Below are 21,655 nucleotides of genomic sequence, written 5' to 3'. Positions count from 1 at the left end.
AAAGGATCATACAGCATGATCAAGTGGGGATTATCCCAGGAATGCAAGGATTCTTCAATATACGCAAATCAATCAACGTGATACAGCATATCAACAAACTGAAGGAAAAAAACCATATGATCATTTCAATAGATGCAGAGAAAGCTTTTGAAAAATTCAACACCCATTGACGATAAAAACCCTCCAGAAAGTAGGCATAGAGGGAACTTTCCTCAACATATAAAGGCCATAAATGACAAACCCACAGTCAACATCGTCCTCAATGATGAAAAACTGAAACCAGTTCCACTAAGATCAGAAACAAGACAAGGTTGCCCACTCTCACCACTATTATTCAGCATAGTTTTGGAAGTTTTAGCCACAGCAATCAGAGAAGAAAAGGAAATAAAAGGAATCCAAATTGGAAGAGAAGAAGTAATACTGTCACTGTTTGCAGATCACATCATACTATACATAGAGAATCCTAAAGGTGCTACCAGAAAACTACTAGAGCTAATCAGTGAATTTGGTAAAGTAGCAGGATACAAAATTAATGCACAGAAATCTCTGGCATTCATATACACTAATGATGAAAAGTCTGAAAGTGAAATTAAGAAAACACTCCCATTTACCATGCAACAAAAAGAATAAAATATCTAGGAATAAACCTACCTAAGGAGACAAAAGACCTGTATGCAGAAAATTATAAGACACTGATGAAAGAAATTAAAGATGATACAAATAGATGGAGAGATGTACCATGTTCTTGGATTGGAAGAATCAACATTGTGAAAATGATTCTACTACCCAAAGCAATCTACAGATTCAATGCAATCCCTATCAAACTACCACTGGCATTTTTCACAGAACTAGAACAAAAAATTTCACAATTTGTATGGAAACACAAAAGACCCCAAATAGCCAAAGCAATCTTGAGAAAGAAAAATGGAGCTGGAGGAATCAGATTCCCTAACTTCAGACTCTACTACAAAGCTACAGTAATCAAGACAGTATAGTGCTGGCACAAAAACAGAAATATAGATCAATGGAACAGGATAGAAAGCCCAGAGATAAACCCACGCACATATGGTCACCTTATCTTTGATAAAGGAGGCAAGAATATAGAGTGGAGAAAAGACAGCCTCTTCAATAAGTGGTGCTGGGAAAACTGGACAGCTACATGTAAAAGAATGAAATTAGAACACTCCCTAACACCATACACAAAAATAAACTCAAAATGGATTAAAGACCTAAATGTAAGGCCAGACACCTTCAAACTCTTAGAGGAAAACATAGGCAGAACAGTCTATGACATAAATCACAGCAAGATCCTTTTTGACCCACCTCCTAGAGAAATGGAAATAAAAACAAAAATAAACAAATGGGACCTAATGAAACTTAAAAGCTTTTGCACAGCATAGGAAACCATAAACAAGACCAAAAAACAACCCTCAGGGCTTCCCTGGTGGCGCAGTGGTTGAGAGTCCGCCTGCCGATGCAGGGGACACGGGTTTGTGTCCCGGTCCGGGAAGATCCCACATGCCGCGGAGAGGCTGGGCCCGTGAACCATGGCCGCTGGGCCTGCGCGTCCGGAGCCTGTGCTCCGCAATGGGAGAGGCCACAACAATGAGAGGCCCGCATACCGCAAAAAAAAAAAAAAAAAAAAAAAAACCCTCAGAACGGGAGAAAATATTTGCAAATGAAGCAACTGACAAAGGATTAATCTCAAAAACATACAAGCAACACATGCAGCTCAATATCAAAAAAACAAACAACCCAGTCCAAAAATGGGCAGGAGACCTAAACAGACATTTCTCCAAAGAAGATATACAGATTGCCAACAAACATATGAACGAATGCTCAACATCATTAATCATTAGAGAAATGCAAATCAAAACTACAATGAGATATCATCTCACTCCGGTCAGAATGGCCATCATCAAAAAATCTACAAACAATAAATGCTGGAGAAGGTGTGGAGAAAAGAGAACACTCTTGCACTGCTGGTGGGAATGTAAATTGATACAGCCACTACGGAGAACAGTATGGATGTTCCTTAAAAAACTAAAAACAGAACTACCATACGACCCAGCAATCCCACTACTGGGCATATACCCTGAGAAAACCATAATTCAAAAAGAGTCATGTACCACAATGTTCATTGCAGCTCTATTTACAATAGCCAGGACATGGAAGCAACCTAAGTGTCCATCAACAGATGAGTTGATAAGATATGGCACATATATACAATGGAATATTACTCAGCCATAAAAAGAAACAAAATTGAGTTATTTGTAGTGAGGTGGATGGACCTAGAGTCTGTCGTACAGAGTAAAGTAAGTCAGAAAGAGAAAAACAAATACCGTGCACTAACACATATATATGGAATCTAAGAAAAAGAAAAGGTCATGAAGTATCTAAGGGTAAGACGGGAATAAAGACACAGACCTACTAGAGAATGGACTTGAGGACACGGGGAGGGGGAAGGGTAAGCTGGGACGAAGTGAGAGAGTTGCATGGACTTATAAATACTACCAAACATAAAATAGATAGCTAGTGGGAAGCAGCCGCATAGCACAGGGAGATCAGCTAGGTGGTTTGTGACCACCTAGAGGGGTGGGATAGGGAGGGTAGGAGGCAGGGAGACACAAGAAGGAAGAAATATGGGAACATATGTATATGTATAACTGATTCACTTTGTTATAAAGCAGAAACTAACACACCATTGTAAAGCAATTATATTCCAATAAAGATATTAAAAAAAAGAAATTAGAAACTAAAAAGTAAAAAAAAAAAAAGAATGCTCAACATCATTAATCATTAGAGAAATGCAAATCAAAGCTACAGTGAGATATCATCTCACACCGGTCAGAATGGCCATCATCAAAAAATCTACAAGCAGGGTTTCCCTGGTGGCGCAGTGGTTGAGAATCTGCCCGCCAATGCAGGGGACACGGGTTTGAGCCCTGGTCTGGGAAGATCCCACATGCCGCGGAGCAACTAGGCCCGTGAGCCACAACTACTGAGCCTGCGCGTCTGGAGCTTGTGCTCCGCAACAAGACAGGCCACGACAATGAGAGGCCCGTGCACCGTGATGAAGAGTGGCCCCCACTCGCCGCAGCTAGAGAAAGCCCACGCACAGAAACGAAGACCCAACACAGCCAAAAATAAATAAATAAATATAACTTGTTAAAAACAAATCTACAAACAATAAATGCTGGAGAGGGTGTAGAGAAAAGGGAACCCTCTTGCACTGTTGTGGGAATGTAAATTGATACAGCCACTATGGAGAACAGCATGGAGGTTCCTTGAAAAGCTACAAATAGAACTACCATACGACCCAACAATCCCAATACTGGGCATATACCCTGAGAAAACCATAATTCAAAAAGAGTCATGTTTTCACAATGTTCATTGCAGCTCTATTTACAATAGCCAGGACATGGAAACAACCTAAGTGTCCATCATCGGATGAATGGATAAAGAAGATGTGGCACATATATACAATGGAATATTACTCAGCCATAAAGAGGAATGAAACTGAGTTATTTGTAGTGAGCTGGATGGGCCTAGAGACTGTCATACAGAGTGAAGTATGTCAGAAAGAGAAAAACAAATACCATATTGTAACACATATATATGGAATTTTAAAAAGAAAAGAAAAAGAAAATGGTCAGAAAAACCCAGGGGCAAGACAGGAATAAAGACACAGACCTACTAGAGCATGGACTTGAAGATACAGGGAGGGGGAAGGGTAAGCTGGGACAAAGTGAGAGAGTGGCATGGACATATATACACTACCAAACGTGAAATAGATACCTCGTGGGAAGCAGCCACATAGCACAGGGAGATCAGCTCCGTGGTTTGTGACCACCTAGCGGGGTAGGATAGGGAGGGTCAGAAGAAGGGAGATGCAAGAGGGAAGAGATATGGGGACATATGTATATGTATAACTGATTCACTATGTTTTAAAGCAGAAACTGACACACCATTGTAAAGCAATTATAGTCTAATAAAGATGTTAAAAAAAAGATGTGGCACATATATACAATAGAATATTACTCAGCCCTAAAAAGAAACCAAATTGAGTTATTTGTAGTGAGGTGGATGGATCTGGAGTCTGTCATACAGAGTGAAGTACGTCAGAAAGAGAAAAACAAATATCATATATTAACATATATATGTGGAATTTAGAAAAAAAAATGGTCATGAAGAACCTAGGGGCAAGACGGGAATAAAGACGCAGACCTACTGGAGAACGGACTTGAGGACACGGGGAGGGGGAAGGGTAAGCTGGGATAAAGTGAGAGAGTTGCATGGACATATATACACTACCAAATGTAAAACTGATAGCTAGTTCGAAGCAGCTGCATAGCACAGGGAGATCAGCTCGGTGCTTTGTGACCACCTAGAGGGGTGGGATAGGGAGGGTGGGAGGGAGACGCAAGAGGGAGGGGATATGGTGATACATGTATACATGCAGCTGATTCACTTTGTTATACAGCAGAAACTAACACACCATTGTAAAGCAATTATACTCCAATAAAGATGTTAAAAATTAAGAAATTAATCTAATTAAAATGGTTAAAATGGTAAATTTTATATTATGTATATTTTACCAAAAATTTTAAGATAAAAATACACAAGGGGCTTCCCTGATGGCGCAGTGGTTGAGAGTCTGCCTGCCGATACAGCAGACACGGGTTCGTGCCCCGGTCCGGGAGGGTCCCACGTGCCGCGGAGCGGCTGGGCCCGTGAGCCATGGCCGCTGAGCCTGCGCGTCCGGAGCATGTGCTCCGCAACGGGAGAGGCCGCAACAGCGAGAGGCCCGCGTACCGAAAAAAAAAAAAAAAAAAATTCAAAAATACACAAGGATGGAATGAGTTTGGAGGTAGTATTTTATATGGAATGGCTAGAGAAGGCCTCACTGAGAGGAAGTAAGGTGGGGCCCTGTAGATGTCTAGGGGATGAGGGTTCCAAAGAAGGGACAGCACACACAAAGGCCCTGAGGCCCCCTCTTGCAGGGAGGGCTGTAGGGCAGTGTAGCTGGAGCAGAGAGAGGGAGGCAGCAAGTGGTTGGAGATGAACTCACTCCAGTGGGGTAAAGTGCCACAGTGGTGAATGTAGGTGAGGGTAAGATCTTCGGTGCCACGCGAGCACACGTGCACGAACATACACACACACACACTCCCCTAATCATTTCCACACAAACCCCCTCACTCCATCACACTCAGCTCTCCTCATCGCCTCTTCTGTGCTCCCATCAGTAGCAGGAGCTAGGAATTGGCACCCTCCGGTGACGTAACATTGGAAATGCCCAATCCAGATGACTAACTGGATCCCAGATGGTGACTGAGTTAATGAGGAATCTTAGCCACCCATTGCAGGCCCCTTGCTTCCAAATAAGGAAACAAAAGTCCCTGGGAATTCCCTGGCGGTCCAGCAGTTAGGACTCTGTACTTTCACTGCCGAGAGCGCGCGTTCGGTCCCTGGTCAGGGAGCTAACATCCCGCATGCCACAACACGGAAACAGAAGTCCTAACTAGGAACAGGACTCATCCGAAGCCACGCAGTGAGTAGTCAGCTAGAACCCCACTCCCTGACTCCCACGCTACTGCTCCTTTGTGTAATCCCAGCCGCTGACCAATGGGGTGGGGGCAGGCTCATCTTCCTATTGGCCAGGCTGAGAGCTGCCTAGGGCAGGGTGAGCACACTGCCGTGACCTCAGCCTTGGGCCACCTCCAGGGTCTTTGTGAGAGCTGGGCAGAAAAGCACAGAAAACTGCTGGTACCCCATCACTTCTGCTAGGCTGGGAGAAGCCACTCCAGGAGGGCTGAGGGTGACAGTGTGAGAGGCAGAAGGTGGGAATCACAGCCTCATCGCTACTCTGCACCCCCTTCCCCAGAGCCCACTCCACACTCTGCTCCTATTGGCCACCTTACCAGCTGCTTAACTATATGACAGCTCTCTTTCCCCTCCACTAAATAGTTTCTTATGGGTAGGGACCAAATTTTTCTCAACTTTGAAAGTCATGGTGGGTTATAATTAGAAGAGTCATAGTCAAGGATTTGAATTATAGCTCAGCTTTTATATTAATTATATTCTCACTGTGTTACCCTGGGCAAGTTAATTAACTACTCTGAGCAACTATGTCTTCATCTGTAAAATAGGCACAGCTTGGCTCAGTTCTTAAGATTAGAGATTCTGTCCTTGAACCATTAACATGTGCCATAGAGGCAGGCATTATGTACAAAGTACAGAACTGGTCCTGGAGGGAAAGTGTCAGGGACATTTTTTCTGAGGAGGTGATATCTCTGCAGGGTTTTGAAGGTGCTATAGGAACTTTCCAGGTGCCATGGCTGGGGAGAACAGTCCATGCAGAGGCATAGAGGCCTGGAAGAATGTGGTAAGAGGATGCAAAAGCACTTGGTACTATGAAAGTGTGGCATGGTGACTTTCCACCGTGTCAGCTTAGCTAAGCTGGAACTTGCTTTTCCAGACTTCTCTTCCCTATGTGATTCCAAATTAGGGTTGTCCGCAAGAGAACGAGGGAGATTTGGATGGCAGATATGAAGCGTCAGCCACGATGCACTGAAAATGTAGCAGAGAGCTGGATGCTGCTGCAGCACACACACAGTGTCCCTGGGCTGCTGGTTCCCGCAGTTGGCTCAGGGCGAAGACCATCCAGCGGCTCCTGCAGGTCCTCTTCTAGCCTCTCTGAGCCCTGGGCTGGGTGTGTATTTACAATACATATGTACATATACGTGTGTATATATGTGTGCGCACACACACATTCCCCTCCAGAGAGCCGGTTGTTAAACCCTTACCAGCACACCTGCTCCAGTCCAGCTTCTCCAGTCCAGCTTCTCCAGCTTCTCTTGGACCATCTCCAAGCTTACTTGTGGGGATTTAGCCCGCAAATCTTTATTCATGAAATAAACAATAATCTTTTTATGGCCCATTTGAGAGCAAAGTATCAACAAAATCTTGGTGAGTCTTGGTCACAGCACTAGGTGGGCAGGCTCTGTGGGGTCCCCAGGGCCTGCCTTGGCAAGGTGAGAAAAGAGATGCATTCTGGGTGACATCTGAGGGTCCCTTGGGTGCAGTGGCCTCAGAGCAAAACAAAATGCTTGCCACTCACCAGGGTTTAATCAATTCTAACCAGCCCCACTAACAGTCACAATGAGAACTTGCATTCTTTGACCACCTCTAAGATGCCAGGCAGATGAGTTGCATGTATGTTACAACATTTCATCGCACAGCAATGTCACAAAGCAGATACTGATGAAGAATCTGAACTCACATGTAGTAGGTAAGTTGCCCAAAGTACCAGAGGGATGATTTCAACTCAATCCTGGTTATGCAGTGCCACTCACTCTTCCTGCAGGAGCGTGTGGTCAGAGGCGTGGCCTGCAAGTACACAGGTACCTGGACTGCCAAGCAGGATGTTCATCACAAGGTGTCACCTACAGGGGGCTTGGTGGCAGGGGGATTGGATGTGGGGTAAGGGCAGAGGGCCAGGGAGATAGATATGCAGCCACCTTAGAATAGGGGGTAAGAACAGGATATTTGGGGCCACAGAGGAGCACAGTCAAGTCACAGTGTGTCAGGAAAGGTTGGCTACACTTAGGTTTTGAGGCCCATGCAGTCCAGACAGGAGCAAGTCCATATGCAGCTTCATGGTATTTCATTTATTTCACTCTTCACTAAAGAGTAGCTCTGAGGGAGGGCACACGCAAATTCTACCTGTGCTGTTATCTGCCAGCTTCCATTCTCACACCTGAGACTTCCTTAGTCCATTTCTTCAACTTCTGAGCTTGGTGCCCACCGCTGTGCTGGGAACTGAGGATGCAGAGCTGGACCAGAGGCACCATCTGTGCCCGGGGGCTCACAGCAAGGGCCCAGCATCAGCTGTGTGGCTGCAGGGTGGGTAAGTACGTGGTGAGTTCTGGTTCCCTTACTACCTGGGCCCTCACCAGCATGGAGGCATTTGGTCAATTACTTCATCTCATTGTGCTTCAGTATCCTCATCTGAGAAATGGGACATGCTAGCAGTGCTTAGCACTGAGGGTGTCTCTGAAGTGTAAATGAGATAAACAGATGAGGGACTTGGAATGGTGCCTGGCTGTAGTAAGCACTCCGTGGGTGTCAGCAGGGATTGTCCCAGGAGAGTCTCAGTGGCTGGCATCTTCATCTGGGGTCCCCATTAAGATACTCAGAATCGCCCCGTCTGGAGGTGAGCCAGGCATCTCTGTGGTGTGCCTGGCTCTCCTGGCCTCCTGCGATTGCTGGGCTGGTCTGTGATATTCTACAGCCCCCTGGTGGGCCTTATGGGAGTATAGCAACTAATTCAATAAACTCCATGATTCTGATTCTAGAGGGAACCAAGTCTAAGGGCTGGCATGGTGTAGATTTCACTCCCCATGCACTGCTCAGGGCCTATGTTATCCTCATTTCTCTTTAGTAAAGGAGAAACTAGTCAGCTGCTATTCCCTTGGCTTATCCATAGTGGGTGAAGACAGGGCACGGAATAAACCCTTCCTGTTCTGCTGCTTTGCTCAAGTTACTGCCATGCAAAAATAGATTAGGTGGAGAGGAAACATCTGGCTGGAACCAGGAGGCAGGGGAGGGGTCTCCACCAACCCCACCCTGAGTTCCAGAACCTTCCATCCAGCTCAGTGGCTCTCACTGGCCAGGGTTCCAGGGGTCCCAGCCAATCCAGCAGGGGGTGGGGGCACTCTGCAGCTTTGGACACCAGAAGCAGGGGACATCTAGGGAGCCACAAGCACAGCTCATCCCGTGGATGTGTTGACAACCGCCTGGAGTTGCCTTCTCAGTGGATGTTGGATATGGGATGCCCAGAAACCCCCCAAGCGGAAACCACCGACACCACCCTTGGACTTGTGCTTCCCCAACCAGGACCAGTCCCACAACTGCTACCGGAGCGTCCAGGGCACCGCGCTGGATCCAGCACATCAAGGATGGCACTTTCACACACTCTTGGAAGGATCAGCCCCGGCAAACCCCAGCCTCCCTTCTGCCAGGGTCCCCGCCGCAGTTACCCACTTCCACCCCCAATCTCTAAGCCACAAATAGAGTCATGTTATTCCTGCAAACACAGAAACCAACAAATCACGTGGGAATAGAATACTTTAAAGTGGATTCTAAATGCACCAAGAAGTCTAGCCATCTAACGGCATTTACTAAACAATGGTAAATCTGATGGTCTTTTCGTGGTGAATGAAACGTTTGGGTTCTTTATTCAGATTATGGTCATTCATTCAGCCAATTAGCATTTATTTAGGGTTAATTCTGTGCCAGGAACTGGGGACACCACAGTGAACAAATACAGACAAAATCCCTGCTCTCCTGCAATTTGTGTTCCAGTGGAAGAGACAAAAAATAAAAAGTAAGGGGCTTCCCTGGTGGCGCAGTGGTTGAGAGTCCGCCTGCCGATGCAGGGGACATGGGTTCGTGCCCCGGTCCGGGAAGATCCCATATGCCGCAGAGCGGCTGGGCCCGTGAGCCATGGCTGCTGAGCCTGCACATCCGGAGCCTGTGATCCGCAACAGGAGAGGCCACAACAGTGAGAGGCCCGTGTACCGCAAAAAAAAAAAAAAAGAACACCACATAATGATCAAGGATCAATCCAAGAAGATATAACAATTGTAAATCTATATGTACCCAACATAGAAGCACCTCAATATATAAGACAAATGCTAACAGCCATAAAAGGATAAATTGATAGTAACACAATAATAGTAATACCACATTCTCATCAATGGACAGATAATCCAAACAGAAAATCAATAAGGAAACACAGGCCTTAAATGACACATTAAGCCAGATGGCCTTAATTGATATTTGTAGTACATTCTGTCCAAAAGCAGCAGAATACGCTTTCTTATCAAGTGCACATGGAAGATTCTTCAGGATAGATCACATCTTGGGCCACAAATCAAGCCTCAGTAAATTTAAGAAAACTGAAGTCATATCAAGCATCTTTTCTGACCACAATGCTATGAGATTAGAAATCAATTACAGGGAAAAAAAACTGTAAAAAACACAAACACATGGAGGCTAAACAATATGTTACTAAACAACCAATGGATCACTGAAGAAATCAAAGAGGAAATCAAAATATACCTAGAGATAAATGACAATAAAACATGACAGTCCAAAACCTCTGAGCTGCAGCAAAAGCAGTTCTAAGAGGGAAGTTTATAGCAATACAATCTTACCTCACGAAAAAAGAAAAATCTCAAATAAACAACATAACATTACACCTAAAGCAACTAGAGAAAGAAGAACAAACAAAACCCAAAGTTAGTAGAAGGAAAGATATCATAAAGATCAGAGCAGGAATAAATGAAATAGAGAGGAAGAAAACAATAGCAAAGATCAATGAAACTAAAAGCTCGTTCTTTGAGAAGATAAACAAAATTGATAAACCTTTAGCCAGACTCACCAAGAAACAAAAGAGAGAGAACTCAAATCAATAAAATTAGAAATTAAAAAGTAGTAACAACTGACACCACAGAAATACAAAGGATCATAAGAGACTACTATAAAACAACTATATGACAATAAACTGGACAACCTAGAAGAAATAGACAAATTCTTAGGAAGGTACAACCATCTAAGACTGAACTAGGAAAAAACAGAAAATATGAACAGGTGAATCACAAGTACTGAAATTGAAACAGTGATTAAAAAATTTCCAACAAACAAAAGTCCAGGACCACATGGCCTCACAGGAGAATTCTATCAAACATTTAGAGAAGAGTTAACACCTATCCTTCTGAGACTCTTCCAAAAAATTGCTGAGGAAGGAACACTCCCAAGTTCATTCTTTGAGGCCACCATCACCCTGAAACAAAATCAGACAAAGATACCACAAAAAAAGAAAATTACAGGCCAATATCACTGATGAACATAGATGCAAAAATCCTCAAATCCTCAACAAAATACTAGCAAACCAAATCCAACAATACATTAAAAGGATCATACACTATGATCAAGTGGGATTTATCCCAGTGATGCAAGGATTCTTCAATAGCCGCAGATCAATCAATGTGGTACACCACATTAACAACCTGAAGAATAAAAACTGTATGATCATCTCAGTAGATGCAGAAAAAGCTTTTGACAAAATTCAAGACCCATTTATGATGGGTCTCTAGAAAGTGGGAATAGAGGGAACTTACCTCAACATAATAAAGGCCATAGATGACAAACCCACAGTTAACATCATTCTAAACAGTGAAAAGCTGAAAGCATTCCCTCTAAGATCAGGAACAAGGCAAGGATGTCCACTCTCACCACTTTTATTCAACATAGTTTTGGAAGCCCTAGCCATGGCAATCAGAGAAGAAGAAGAAGAAATAAAAGGAATCTAAATTCGAAAAGAAGAAGTAAAACTGTCACTGTTTGCAGATGACATGATACTATACATAGAAAATCCTAAAGATGCTACCAGAAAACTACTAGAGCTCATCAATCAATTTGGTAAAGTTGCAGGATACAAAATTAATACACAGAAATCTGCTGCATTTCTATACACTAACAACAAAAGATCAGAAAGAGAAATTAAGGAAACAATCCCATTTACCATCTCATCAAGAAGAATGAAATACCAAGGAATAAACCTAGCTAAGGAGGCAAAAGACCTGTACTCTGAAAACTATAATATGCAGATAGAAGAAATTGAAGATGACAGAAACAGATGGAGAGATATACCATGTTCTTGGATTGGAAGAAGCAATATTCTGAAAATGACTATACTACCGAAGGCAATCTACAGATTCAATACAATTCCTATCAAATTACCAATGGCAGGCTTCCCCGGTGGCGCAGTGGTTGAGAGTCCGCCTGCCAATGCAGGGGACGCGGGTTTGTGCCCTGATCCGGGAAGATCCCACATGCCATGGAGCAGCTGGGCCCACACGGGCCTGTGCTCCGCAACTGGAGAGGCCACAACAGTGAGAGGGCCGTGTACCGCCAAAAAAAATTACCAATGGCATTTTTCACAGAACTAGAACAAAAAAATTTTAAATTTGTGTGGAAACACAAAAGACCCCGAATAGCCAAAGCAACCCTGAGAAAGATAAACGGAGCTGGAGGAATCACGCTCCCTGACTTCAGACTCTACCACAAAGCTACAGTAATCAAGACAGTATGGTACTGGCACAAAAACAGAAATATAGATCAATGGAACAGGATAGAAAGCCCAGAGATAAACCCACAGACATATGGTCACCTTATCTTTGATAAAGGAGGCAAGAATATAGAGTGGTGAAAAGACAGCCTCTTCAATAAGTGGTGCTGGGAAAACTGGACAGCTACATGTAAAAGAATGAAATTATAACATTCTCTAACATCACACAAAAAAATAAACTCAAAATGGATCAAAGACCTAAATATAAGATCGGACACGATGAAACTCTTAGAGGAAAACATAGGCAGAACACTCTTTGATATAAATTGCAGCAATATCTTTTTGGATCCACCTCCTAGAGTAATGAAAATAAAAACAAAAATAAACAAATGGGACCTAATTAAACTTAAAAGCCTCTGCACAGCAACGGGAACCATCAACAAAATGAAAAGACAACCCACAGAATGGGAGAAAATATTTGCAAATGATGCGACCAACAAGGGATTAATCTCCAAAATTTACAAAAAGCTCATGTAGCTCTATGTCAAAAAAGAAAAAAAGCAACCCAATCAAAAATGGGCAGATCTAAATAGACATTTCTCCAAAGAAGACATATAGATGGTTAAAAAGCACATACAAAAGATACTCAACATCACTAATTATCAGAGAAATACAAATCAAAACTACAATGAGGTATCACCTCACACCAGTCAGAATGTCCATCAAAAACTCTACAAATAATAAATGCTGGAGAGGGTGTGAAGAAAAGGGAACCCTCCTACACTGTTGGTGGGAATGTAAACTGGTGCAGCCACTATGGAGAACAGTATGGAGGTTCCTTAAAAAACTAAAAATGGAACTACCATATGACCCAGCAATCCCATTCCTGGGCATATCCAGAGAAAACCATAATCCGAAAGGATACATGCACCCCAATGTTCATTGCAGCACTATTTACAATAGCCAATATATGGAAGCAACCTAAATGTTCATTGACAGAGAAATGGATAAAGAAGATGTGGTACATATATACAATGGAATATTACTCAGCCATAAAAAATGAAATAATGCCATCGCAGCAACATGGATGGACCTAGAGATCAACACAGTAAGTGAAGTAAGTCAGGCAGAAAAAGACAAATATCATATGATATCACTCATATGTGAAATCTAAAAGAAAATGATACAGAGCTTCCCCGTGGCGCAGTGATTAAGAATCCGCTTGCCAATGCCGAGGACGTGGGTTTGAGCCCTAGTCAGGGAACGAAGATCCCACATGCCGCGGGGCAACACAGCTACTGAAGCCCAAGCACCTAGAGCCCGGGCTCCGCAAAAAGAGAAGCCACCACAAGGAGAAGCCTGAGCACCACAAAGAAGAGTAGCCCCCACTCGCCACAACTAGAGAAAGCCTGCGCGCAGCAACGAAAACCCAACAAAGCAATAAATAAATAAAATTAAATATTTTTTTTAAAATGATAACAAATGAACTTATTTATAAAACAGAAACAGACTCACAGATATTGGGAACAAACTTATGGTTACCAAAGCCGAAATGTGGAGGGGAGGGATAATTCAGGAGCTTGGGATGAACACACAGGCACTACTATGTATAAGATGGATAACCAACAAGGACCTACTGTATAGCTCAGGGAACTCTACTCAAAATTCTGTGATAACCTATATAAGAATCTAAAAAAAATGTATATATGTATAACCGAATCACTTTGCTGTACACCTGAAACTAACACAACATTGTAAATCAACTATAAGTCAATTTTTTAAAAAAAACCCAAAAACTTAGTTTCAAGTTTCCAAAATCTGGAGAGATTATTTTAGATAGACATTCCCCAAACATAATTATTCCTGTAGAGTTTACCTAAAAGCTCTTTTTTTCCCTTTCAGTCTTGGAGATCACACATGATTAAAGTTCCTGAGAGCCCAGGTAAGTCATTTACATCTCAAAGGCACAAGAAGAGAAATACCAGTTTCTTCTAGAGAGGAACCAATTAAACCAATTACAAAAGGCTCACTTGGATGCAATAGCAGAGCCATCAGGGGCCATTGTTCTCCAGATCTCTTGGCAGCCCCCATTCCGCAAGGATAGCCACCACAAGCCCCATATACTGGTGGACGGCCACCCTGGGACTTCCCCCGCAACTTTCAGGATCACCCCTGGAACTTCTGGGCCACAGGAGTTAGTGGACGGCCCTTGCAACATTCCATTCCCCGTCCGGTATTTCCCCACATCTCAGCGTTCACAGGAGCTTCCTCGGTCTCCAGGCTGCTCCTCCAATTAATGGGCTGCACCCCGCAGGCCTACAAGGCCTGTACTCGCCCAGCTTCAAGACCGAAGAAAGAGCCCGAGGTCAGCGACAAAGACATAACGGTTTAACCGATGGGGGAGCTTACTTGTCTGGAGCAAGGTCCTGGAGCGACACCCCACCGTGTGCGGCCAACACTGAGCAGGACGGAAGCAGGCTGCGCTTCCGGGTGGGGAGGGAGACGCTGGTTATAGGGGGACTGACAGCAGGTGCGCTCATTGGTTACCAGAGAAACCGGCAGAGGGCACGCCCCTCACTGCCCCCTTGATAAGAACAATCCCCAGCTGGGGCCTGGGGCGAGTATGTAAAATGATCAGTCAGGTAAATAGAGTACAGGTGAAGCAGGCATTGGGCAAGCAGGGGTTATACAGAGATCAAGAGAACAGTCATCTTGGGTGGCCTGACCATACACTGGAGAATTATGAAGGTTATTGTGAAGACTGCCTGCTAGTAAGATAGCTCATAATAAATATTAGTCATGATTACTATTTTGCAGTGATACACTGGTGTTAATGTTTCAATTCCCGTGGGTTCCAGTGGTGTTTCCTTTACCTTCCCATAGTTCTGCAGACAAAAAAAAAAATGTTGCCTGCCATTTCAGTAAACAAAGAATGTTGCCCGCCATCAAGTCATCAGTCACTGCAGCTGCCCCTAATTGTGAGCACTGAGGAGAATTCAGGGTGGAGGAAAACAGGATACTAGCTCTAGATAGTTAAGATGCCTATCTAAGGAATACTGTCAATGGAGCCCAGGACTTTGCATCTTCTCACACATAGAAAAGCACTGAAATCATTACCTCGAGATGTCTGTTTTTTGTGATCAGTCAGTAGTAATCTTTTGATGTTGTACTACGTGTTTTTTCAACAAGAACTCGTATATACCCTGGCCCCTACCTTACCTCTTTGGAACAGTCCCTCAGAGCTATGAGAAGCAGGCAAGAGAAATGTAACTTTGCATTTATTATTATTATTGTTGGTCTGTCCCCCTCTCACCACTCAGCATTCTCTCCTCAGCACCTGGCTCACTGCTTGCTACTCCGTAGCTCAATAAATACCAGCTGAATGAATGAGAGGATGAAAGCTCCTGCAGAGAGAGAGAAATGGAAGAAATGTGGTACATTCTGGCCCCAGACTTGGCTTCCCTTGCAGAACCCCAGAGATGAAAACCATGTAAACAAAGATGCCCTTGCCCAGGCCCCTAGCCTCGCCCACCCTTTGTTGTTCTCTTCTGCATCCAGCCGTGCCTGGGGGGAGGTGGAGATGCATTCCTTTATTATGCTTCCCCAATTCCTCTCCTGCTGGGTGGAGGCAACAGCTACCCCTTTCCTCTGCCAGTTCTTCCTAATCCTGAGGGATTCACCAAAGCTTGAGGCCTTCTCGGTGTGGGCTTCTCTGCGAGGGGAGCCTTAGCTGTCAGCCACCCTTGGAGACACGTGGGTGCAGAGGGAAGGGTGTCTTCCCCCCCCAGTCCATTAATCCCTCCCCATCCATCAATGTCCACACAGAATCACACAGAACTGGGAAACTCAGGCTAGAATGAGAACCCCAACCAGAACTGTGGTTGTGCACATGAGCCAAGAACTCTTTGTTCCTGGTCCCTAACAAGAGCAAGTTCAGATTGAGGGTGTTTGTTAACTGGGTAGAGTTCTATTATGACTATTGAATCTAATAATTTAATAAGGGGGTTGAATGAGCCACTGAGCCACCGAAAGATATGGAGGAAACAAATGCATAAAGACGGAGTGCAAGAAGCCAATCGGAAGAAGCTCTCTGCTGTGTGCTCCAACTATATGACATTTTGGAAAAGGCAAAACTATGGAGGCAGTAAAAGGACGAGTGGTTGCCAGGGGTTCCAGGGAGGGAGGGATGAATTGGGGGAGCACTGAGGATGTTTAGGGCAGAGAAACTATTCTGTATAATATTTTAATGGTAGATACATGTCATTATTCATTTATTAAAACCCACAGAATATACAACACCGAGAGTGAACCCTTGTGTAAACTATGGATTTGGGGTGATGATGATGCATCAGTGTAGGCTGGATTATGACGCATGTACCACTCTGGTGAGGGATGTGGACTGTGGAGGAGACTGTGCTTGTGGGGGGGGCAGGAGGTCTATGAGAACACTCAGTTTGGCTGTGAACCTAAAACTGCTCTTAAAAATAAAGTTTATTTAATACAAGGTTGGGGTGGGTTGTATTTTGTATGTCTTTTTTTATATTACGGTTATTTCTTTCTCCTGGCAAATCAGTGCTATGGACTGAATGTTTATGTCCCCTCAAAATCCGTATGTTGAAGCCCTAATCCCCAGTGTGATGGTTTTTGAATGTGGAACCTTTGGCAAATGACTGGGTTTAGATGAGGTCATGACGGTGAAGCTCCCATGATGGGATTAGTGCCCTTTAAGAAGATGAAGAGACCAGAGCCCTCTCTCTCTACCACATGAGGACACAGCAAGAAGGTGGCTGTCTGCAAGCCAGGAAGGTAGCTGTTCTCACCAGATGCTGAATCTTCCAGCACTTTGATGTTGGACTTCCCAGCTTCCAGTACTGTGAGAAATAAATAATTCTGTTGTTAAAGGCACCCAGTCTACAGTATGCTGTTATAGCAGCTTGAGCTAAGATAGCTTTTAGTCAGTTTGTTATAGTTTACAAAAGCTTTTGGTCTGTGACAGATTGGAGGGAAAAAAAACTGATTCTTCATCACAAATAGTGAGAAGCTCTGACCTGCACCAACAGCCCTAGTCCAAGAGCCGGAAGCACTGGTCTCCTGCTGCTGCTCTGTATTTAGCTCTCTGCCTCAGTTTCCCCATCTGCAAACTGAAGGGGTAGAGTGACCAGACCTAGCAAATGTGGCTGTTCAGCAAATGCTGGTTCTTTCGGTAAATATGGGCTACCTCAGGCAGTTAGGGGCCATGGACCCCTTCCCTACCCCTCACCGTTTGTTGGGACATTCCAGAGAAAGCAAGTCTTGGGGAAATTCTGCCAGCCAGACACAAAAGCTCACTGGCAAGTGTGCACGAAATAAGTTGTAAGCTTGGGCAAGACTTGCTCTGTCTGAGGACACTGGGACACACAACTTGCGTGAAAGGTTGAGGCAGAGGCAACAGTATTCTGGAGGAGCAGCCTGTGTCCTGCTCCATGCCATGACAGTCTCCTGAAGTAGGGACCAGCCTCTCACTCCGCACCGGTGCAGAGGTAACACTGACGACTGTCCAGTGCTTCTAGCTAGCAAGATCTTGAACATCACTTACTTCCCCAGTGAAAACGTATTCCAAACACCTCTCATGCCAATTAGTCAACCTTCTGGTGTAATTTTATTTTTTTTTTTGGGGTACGCAAGCCTCTCACTGTTGTGGCCTCTCCCATTGCGGAGCACAGGCTCCAGATGCGCAGGCTCAGCGGCCATGGCTCACGGGCCCAGCTGCTCCGCGGCATGTGGGATCCCCCCAGACCTGGGCACAAACCCACGTCCCCTGCATCGGCAGGCGGACTCTCAACCACTGCGCCACCAGGGAAGCCCTCTGGTGTAATTTTGATAAGTACCTTTGAGATGTTTTGTTACCACGTCTGGACTGGATTCTTAAGATGCTCTAAGTGCAAAAGAGCTGCCCTCCGTGGTACATTCAGTTATACATACACATAAATAGCACATTATTAATGCCTACGTATTTTACAGTATATTACAGGGAACTATACTCACTATTTTATAATAACCTAAAAGGGAAAAGAATCTACAAAAGAATAAATAAATAAATAAAGGGGACTTCCCTGGCGGTCCAGTGGTTAAGACTTCACCTTCCAATGCAGGAGGTGTGGGTTCAATTCCTGGTCGGGGAGCTAAGATCCCACATGCCTCACGGCCAAAAAACCGAAACATAAAACAGAAGCAATATTGTAACAGATTCAACAAAGACTTTAAAAATGGTCCACAACAGAAAAAAATCTTTAAAAAAAATCTATAACAATCGTTTTTCTATACACTTGAAATTAACACAACATTGTAAATCAACTATACTTCAATAAAAAAGTAAAATTAAAATTTTTTTTAAAATTAAAAATAAGAATAAAAATAAAATAAATAATTTTTTAAAGTATATTACACCCAGCAAATAGAGAGATGAATTGCATGGCCTCTAAGTTCCCTCCCAGGGCAAATATATATTGTAATATATAATATATATTTTTTTCTTTAATATTCCTTGAAGACAAAAGTCAGTTTTCTGAGTTCACCAATACCTTCAGACCATGGAAATACATGGGACTATCCCCAGGCTGAAGGACAATTCTTCAAAGCTGAGATAGGTCTTCACTTCCTGCTGATAGGCATCAGGTGATGCCCTCAGTTTGTGTTCCCCCAGAACACAGAGGCACCCCAGCTCTGTGCCTCCGGTCTTTCCCCTCTTCTTTACTCAGTGCCCTGACCTCACCCCAATTCCCACTCTGGCCTTGTTTGTTGTCTTGGAGCTGGGGAAGTCTGTGCTTCCACAGACCAAGCCAGAAGTCTCAGCAACCACTTTCTCACAGAAACATGAAATGGCAAACTGCTACTATTCGGGAGGTCAAGGAATGGAGTGCTTTCTGGAGACGGGCGGCTTGGGTGAGAATGGTGTCTCTAGCGCTTAACTTGTGAGTGATCTTGGGCAAGGTACTGAACCTCATTTTCCTCATCTTTAAAATGGGGACAATCACAGCTTCCACCTCTTAGGCTGTTGCGAGGGTGACATGAGACTGTCAAGCCCCCAGCATAGTACCCGGAGCCCAGGCGGTACCCGACAGGGACAGCCAGCTTCACAGTGTACAGCCTCTTTGTTTAGCTCCTCACTGCCACTTTATCCCATATCCTGACCTAAACTAGTCCCCACGTGGCATGGTGATCATCTGAAATATAATTAAATCTGCACTCTTCTGTTGCAAACTCTTCCATCATATCTCACTGTTAGAAAAATCTAGCCTGAGGCTCCTCTCACCTCTCCCCTCGCTCGGGGCTGCAGTTACCGTGGTCCTTGCACTGGCCGTTCCCTCTGCCTGGAACACTCTTCCCTGACCCTCAAAGTCAAGTCCAGTTCCAATGTCATTTCCTCAAAGAAGCCCTCTCTAATGGCCCCATCCTCCTTAGCACTAATCCTCAATCTGTAACCACTTTACTGACATCGCTCATGACCCCACGAGAAGGCAGCTCAGGGAAGCCAAGCACTGACTGAATGGATGAAGGATGCATTGCTATCCACGGGGCTTGGGTGCTTTTGAGATTAAGCTGCTTTGGTGGCCTGCCCGGACCTGACCCCCTGGCCACCACTGTTGCAAGTTCCAAACCCATTGTAAGGTAAGGCCTGGCCACCTAAGCATAAACAAATGTTGCACAGTGAGCCCGGAAGTCCAAGGTAAACACTTTTATTCTCAGTTCTGCCTTAGCTGTCTCTAGTTTTGCAAGCATGAATAAATGGAATCAACAAGAATCCTCTCCCTAAATGTCTTTCAATAAAATGTGTCACCAAACAAGTTTCCTGTCTTTCCTAAAGAGAGTGTGATTTGAAAGTGACCTCACATGAGCCTTGATCATCGCAGTATATCAGGGTTAATCATCCTGCTTCCGTGCCAGTTCCACTCTCACTTGGCAGCAAATAAACAGCCGCCCCGCAGATCTGCCCTTCCAGCCAGGTAAAGAACTCAGTGAAGAGGGGAGCCGCGAGGGGCGCGGCGGGCACAGAATCCTGAGCCGCTTCCGCCCACAGCAGGGCAGACCCGGGCAGAGAAGGAGATGCGGCTTCATTCACGGCCTCCAACTCGTTGCGTCCAAAAGCCAAATGGGTCCGGGATAACTTGTCATTCCCCCTCGACTGCCCTTGCCCGGCAGAAAGGGGAGCCAAAGAACGGGAATAAATGTTCTCCAGAGTGCCCCCCTTTCTGAGGAGTACCCACAGGGGGACCCCTACTCCCAGCCAAGAAACTACAGGGTTAGGAAGGGGATCCATCCCCTCAGAGGCCCTGGGTGCCTTCCGGGGCCCATCTTTCTTCCTGCTCCTCAGAAGCCCGGGCCCCGCAGCTTCACAGGACGGTCTCTCGGATGACGCCAATGAGGCTGTGTGGCCTCTCAGCCTCCGCTCGCCGGGGCCTCCTCTCGGCTCTCGGCCTCCCCGCGGGGACAAAGGTGCTCAGGTCTCCGCAACTCCGCAGGTGCAGCAGGCCAGGCTGTCTCCTCGAGGGCAGCACGAGGGCCCTGGAAGTGCTGGGCTGCATCGGGCCCATGATCTTTGGGAGAATAAACAGGGTGACAAAGAGATTAAGCTTCACCAGATGTGGTCCTCAGACCTGCCTCCTACATTTATCCATGTAATATTTAGTTTAGTCGCCTCGGGAAAGAAAAAAGGGTGTTTTCCCAAGGTGGAACCCACTTGGAATTCCAGAGAGTCTCTTAACATGTTGCCTCTTTCCTGAAGTTCCTAAGAAATAGCCCAAAGTTTCTGTTGTTTCAGCTGTAGACCTACCATGCTTAACTATTTGTCTATTGCAATCTCCTGCTTTATATTTAACGTTCTTCTCATCACTTTTTCCCCAACTTCCCTGTGGTCTAAGCCACTGATTCTCACTGGGTCTGCACATCACGAGAGGGGAGGGGAGCCTGTCAGAAAAGTAGATTCCCTGCTCCCCCCTAGCAATTCTGACATGGGAATCTGGAACGGGGCTTGAGCATCTGTAGTTTTAACAAGAACTCAGGTGATCCCGATATACTTGAAAATTGTAAAACCACTGGTCTGCTTAAGCTTATAAAATGTCAGCTAAAACTAATGATGCTTCTAATTGATCTGATAACTCTTCAATTAAGAAAAAACATGATAAACAACATAAAAACTAGGCCAATTTATTTGTAAAAGCTGTTAAGAATGTTTCTACTGCTAGATCTATTTTGCAATGCAGCACATACATAACTTTAAATATATCATATAACAGCAAAAATGGGCAATCCCCGATCCAACTGAGATTGACAAGAGGAGAACTGCTGTGTACATACAGTTTTTAAAATTACACAGTCATGTCTGTATGACCTATATTGCTGTTAGCATGTTGGGAAAAACTCAAGTGATTTACCACCATCTAACATCACAGAACGATCATTGGGATGTCTTTTTGTTTAGTTTCCACCATTCTGAGATTTTAAGGTCATTAAAAGGTTAATCCCCCCAAAAGATGGGACATC

At 44.6% G+C, this 21,655-nt stretch overlaps 1 protein-coding gene across 4 annotated transcripts in view; it reads right to left on the bottom strand.

Annotated features, from left to right (window-relative positions):
* Nucleotides 1-19,816: 19,816 nt before the first annotated feature.
* Nucleotides 19,817-21,655, bottom strand: part of ENTREP1 (endosomal transmembrane epsin interactor 1) — a 61,659-nt gene continuing 59,820 nt past the window's right edge. For all 4 annotated transcript variants that reach the window (XM_079927160.1, XM_079927158.1, XM_079927161.1 and 1 more), the window contains one exon: nt 19,817-20,709. In XM_079927160.1, the coding sequence (XP_079783286.1) occupies nt 20,506-20,709 (204 nt within the window). In that variant the 3' untranslated portion in view covers nt 19,817-20,505. The remainder of the gene's footprint in view (nt 20,710-21,655) is intronic.

The sequence above is a fragment of the Stenella coeruleoalba genome (assembly GCF_951394435.1).
Source record: "Stenella coeruleoalba genome assembly, chromosome: 7".
NCBI lineage: Eukaryota > Metazoa > Chordata > Mammalia > Artiodactyla > Delphinidae > Stenella > Stenella coeruleoalba.
The sequence above is the reverse complement of the archived record's forward strand: the minus strand, read 5'-3'. Positions and strand labels throughout refer to the sequence as shown.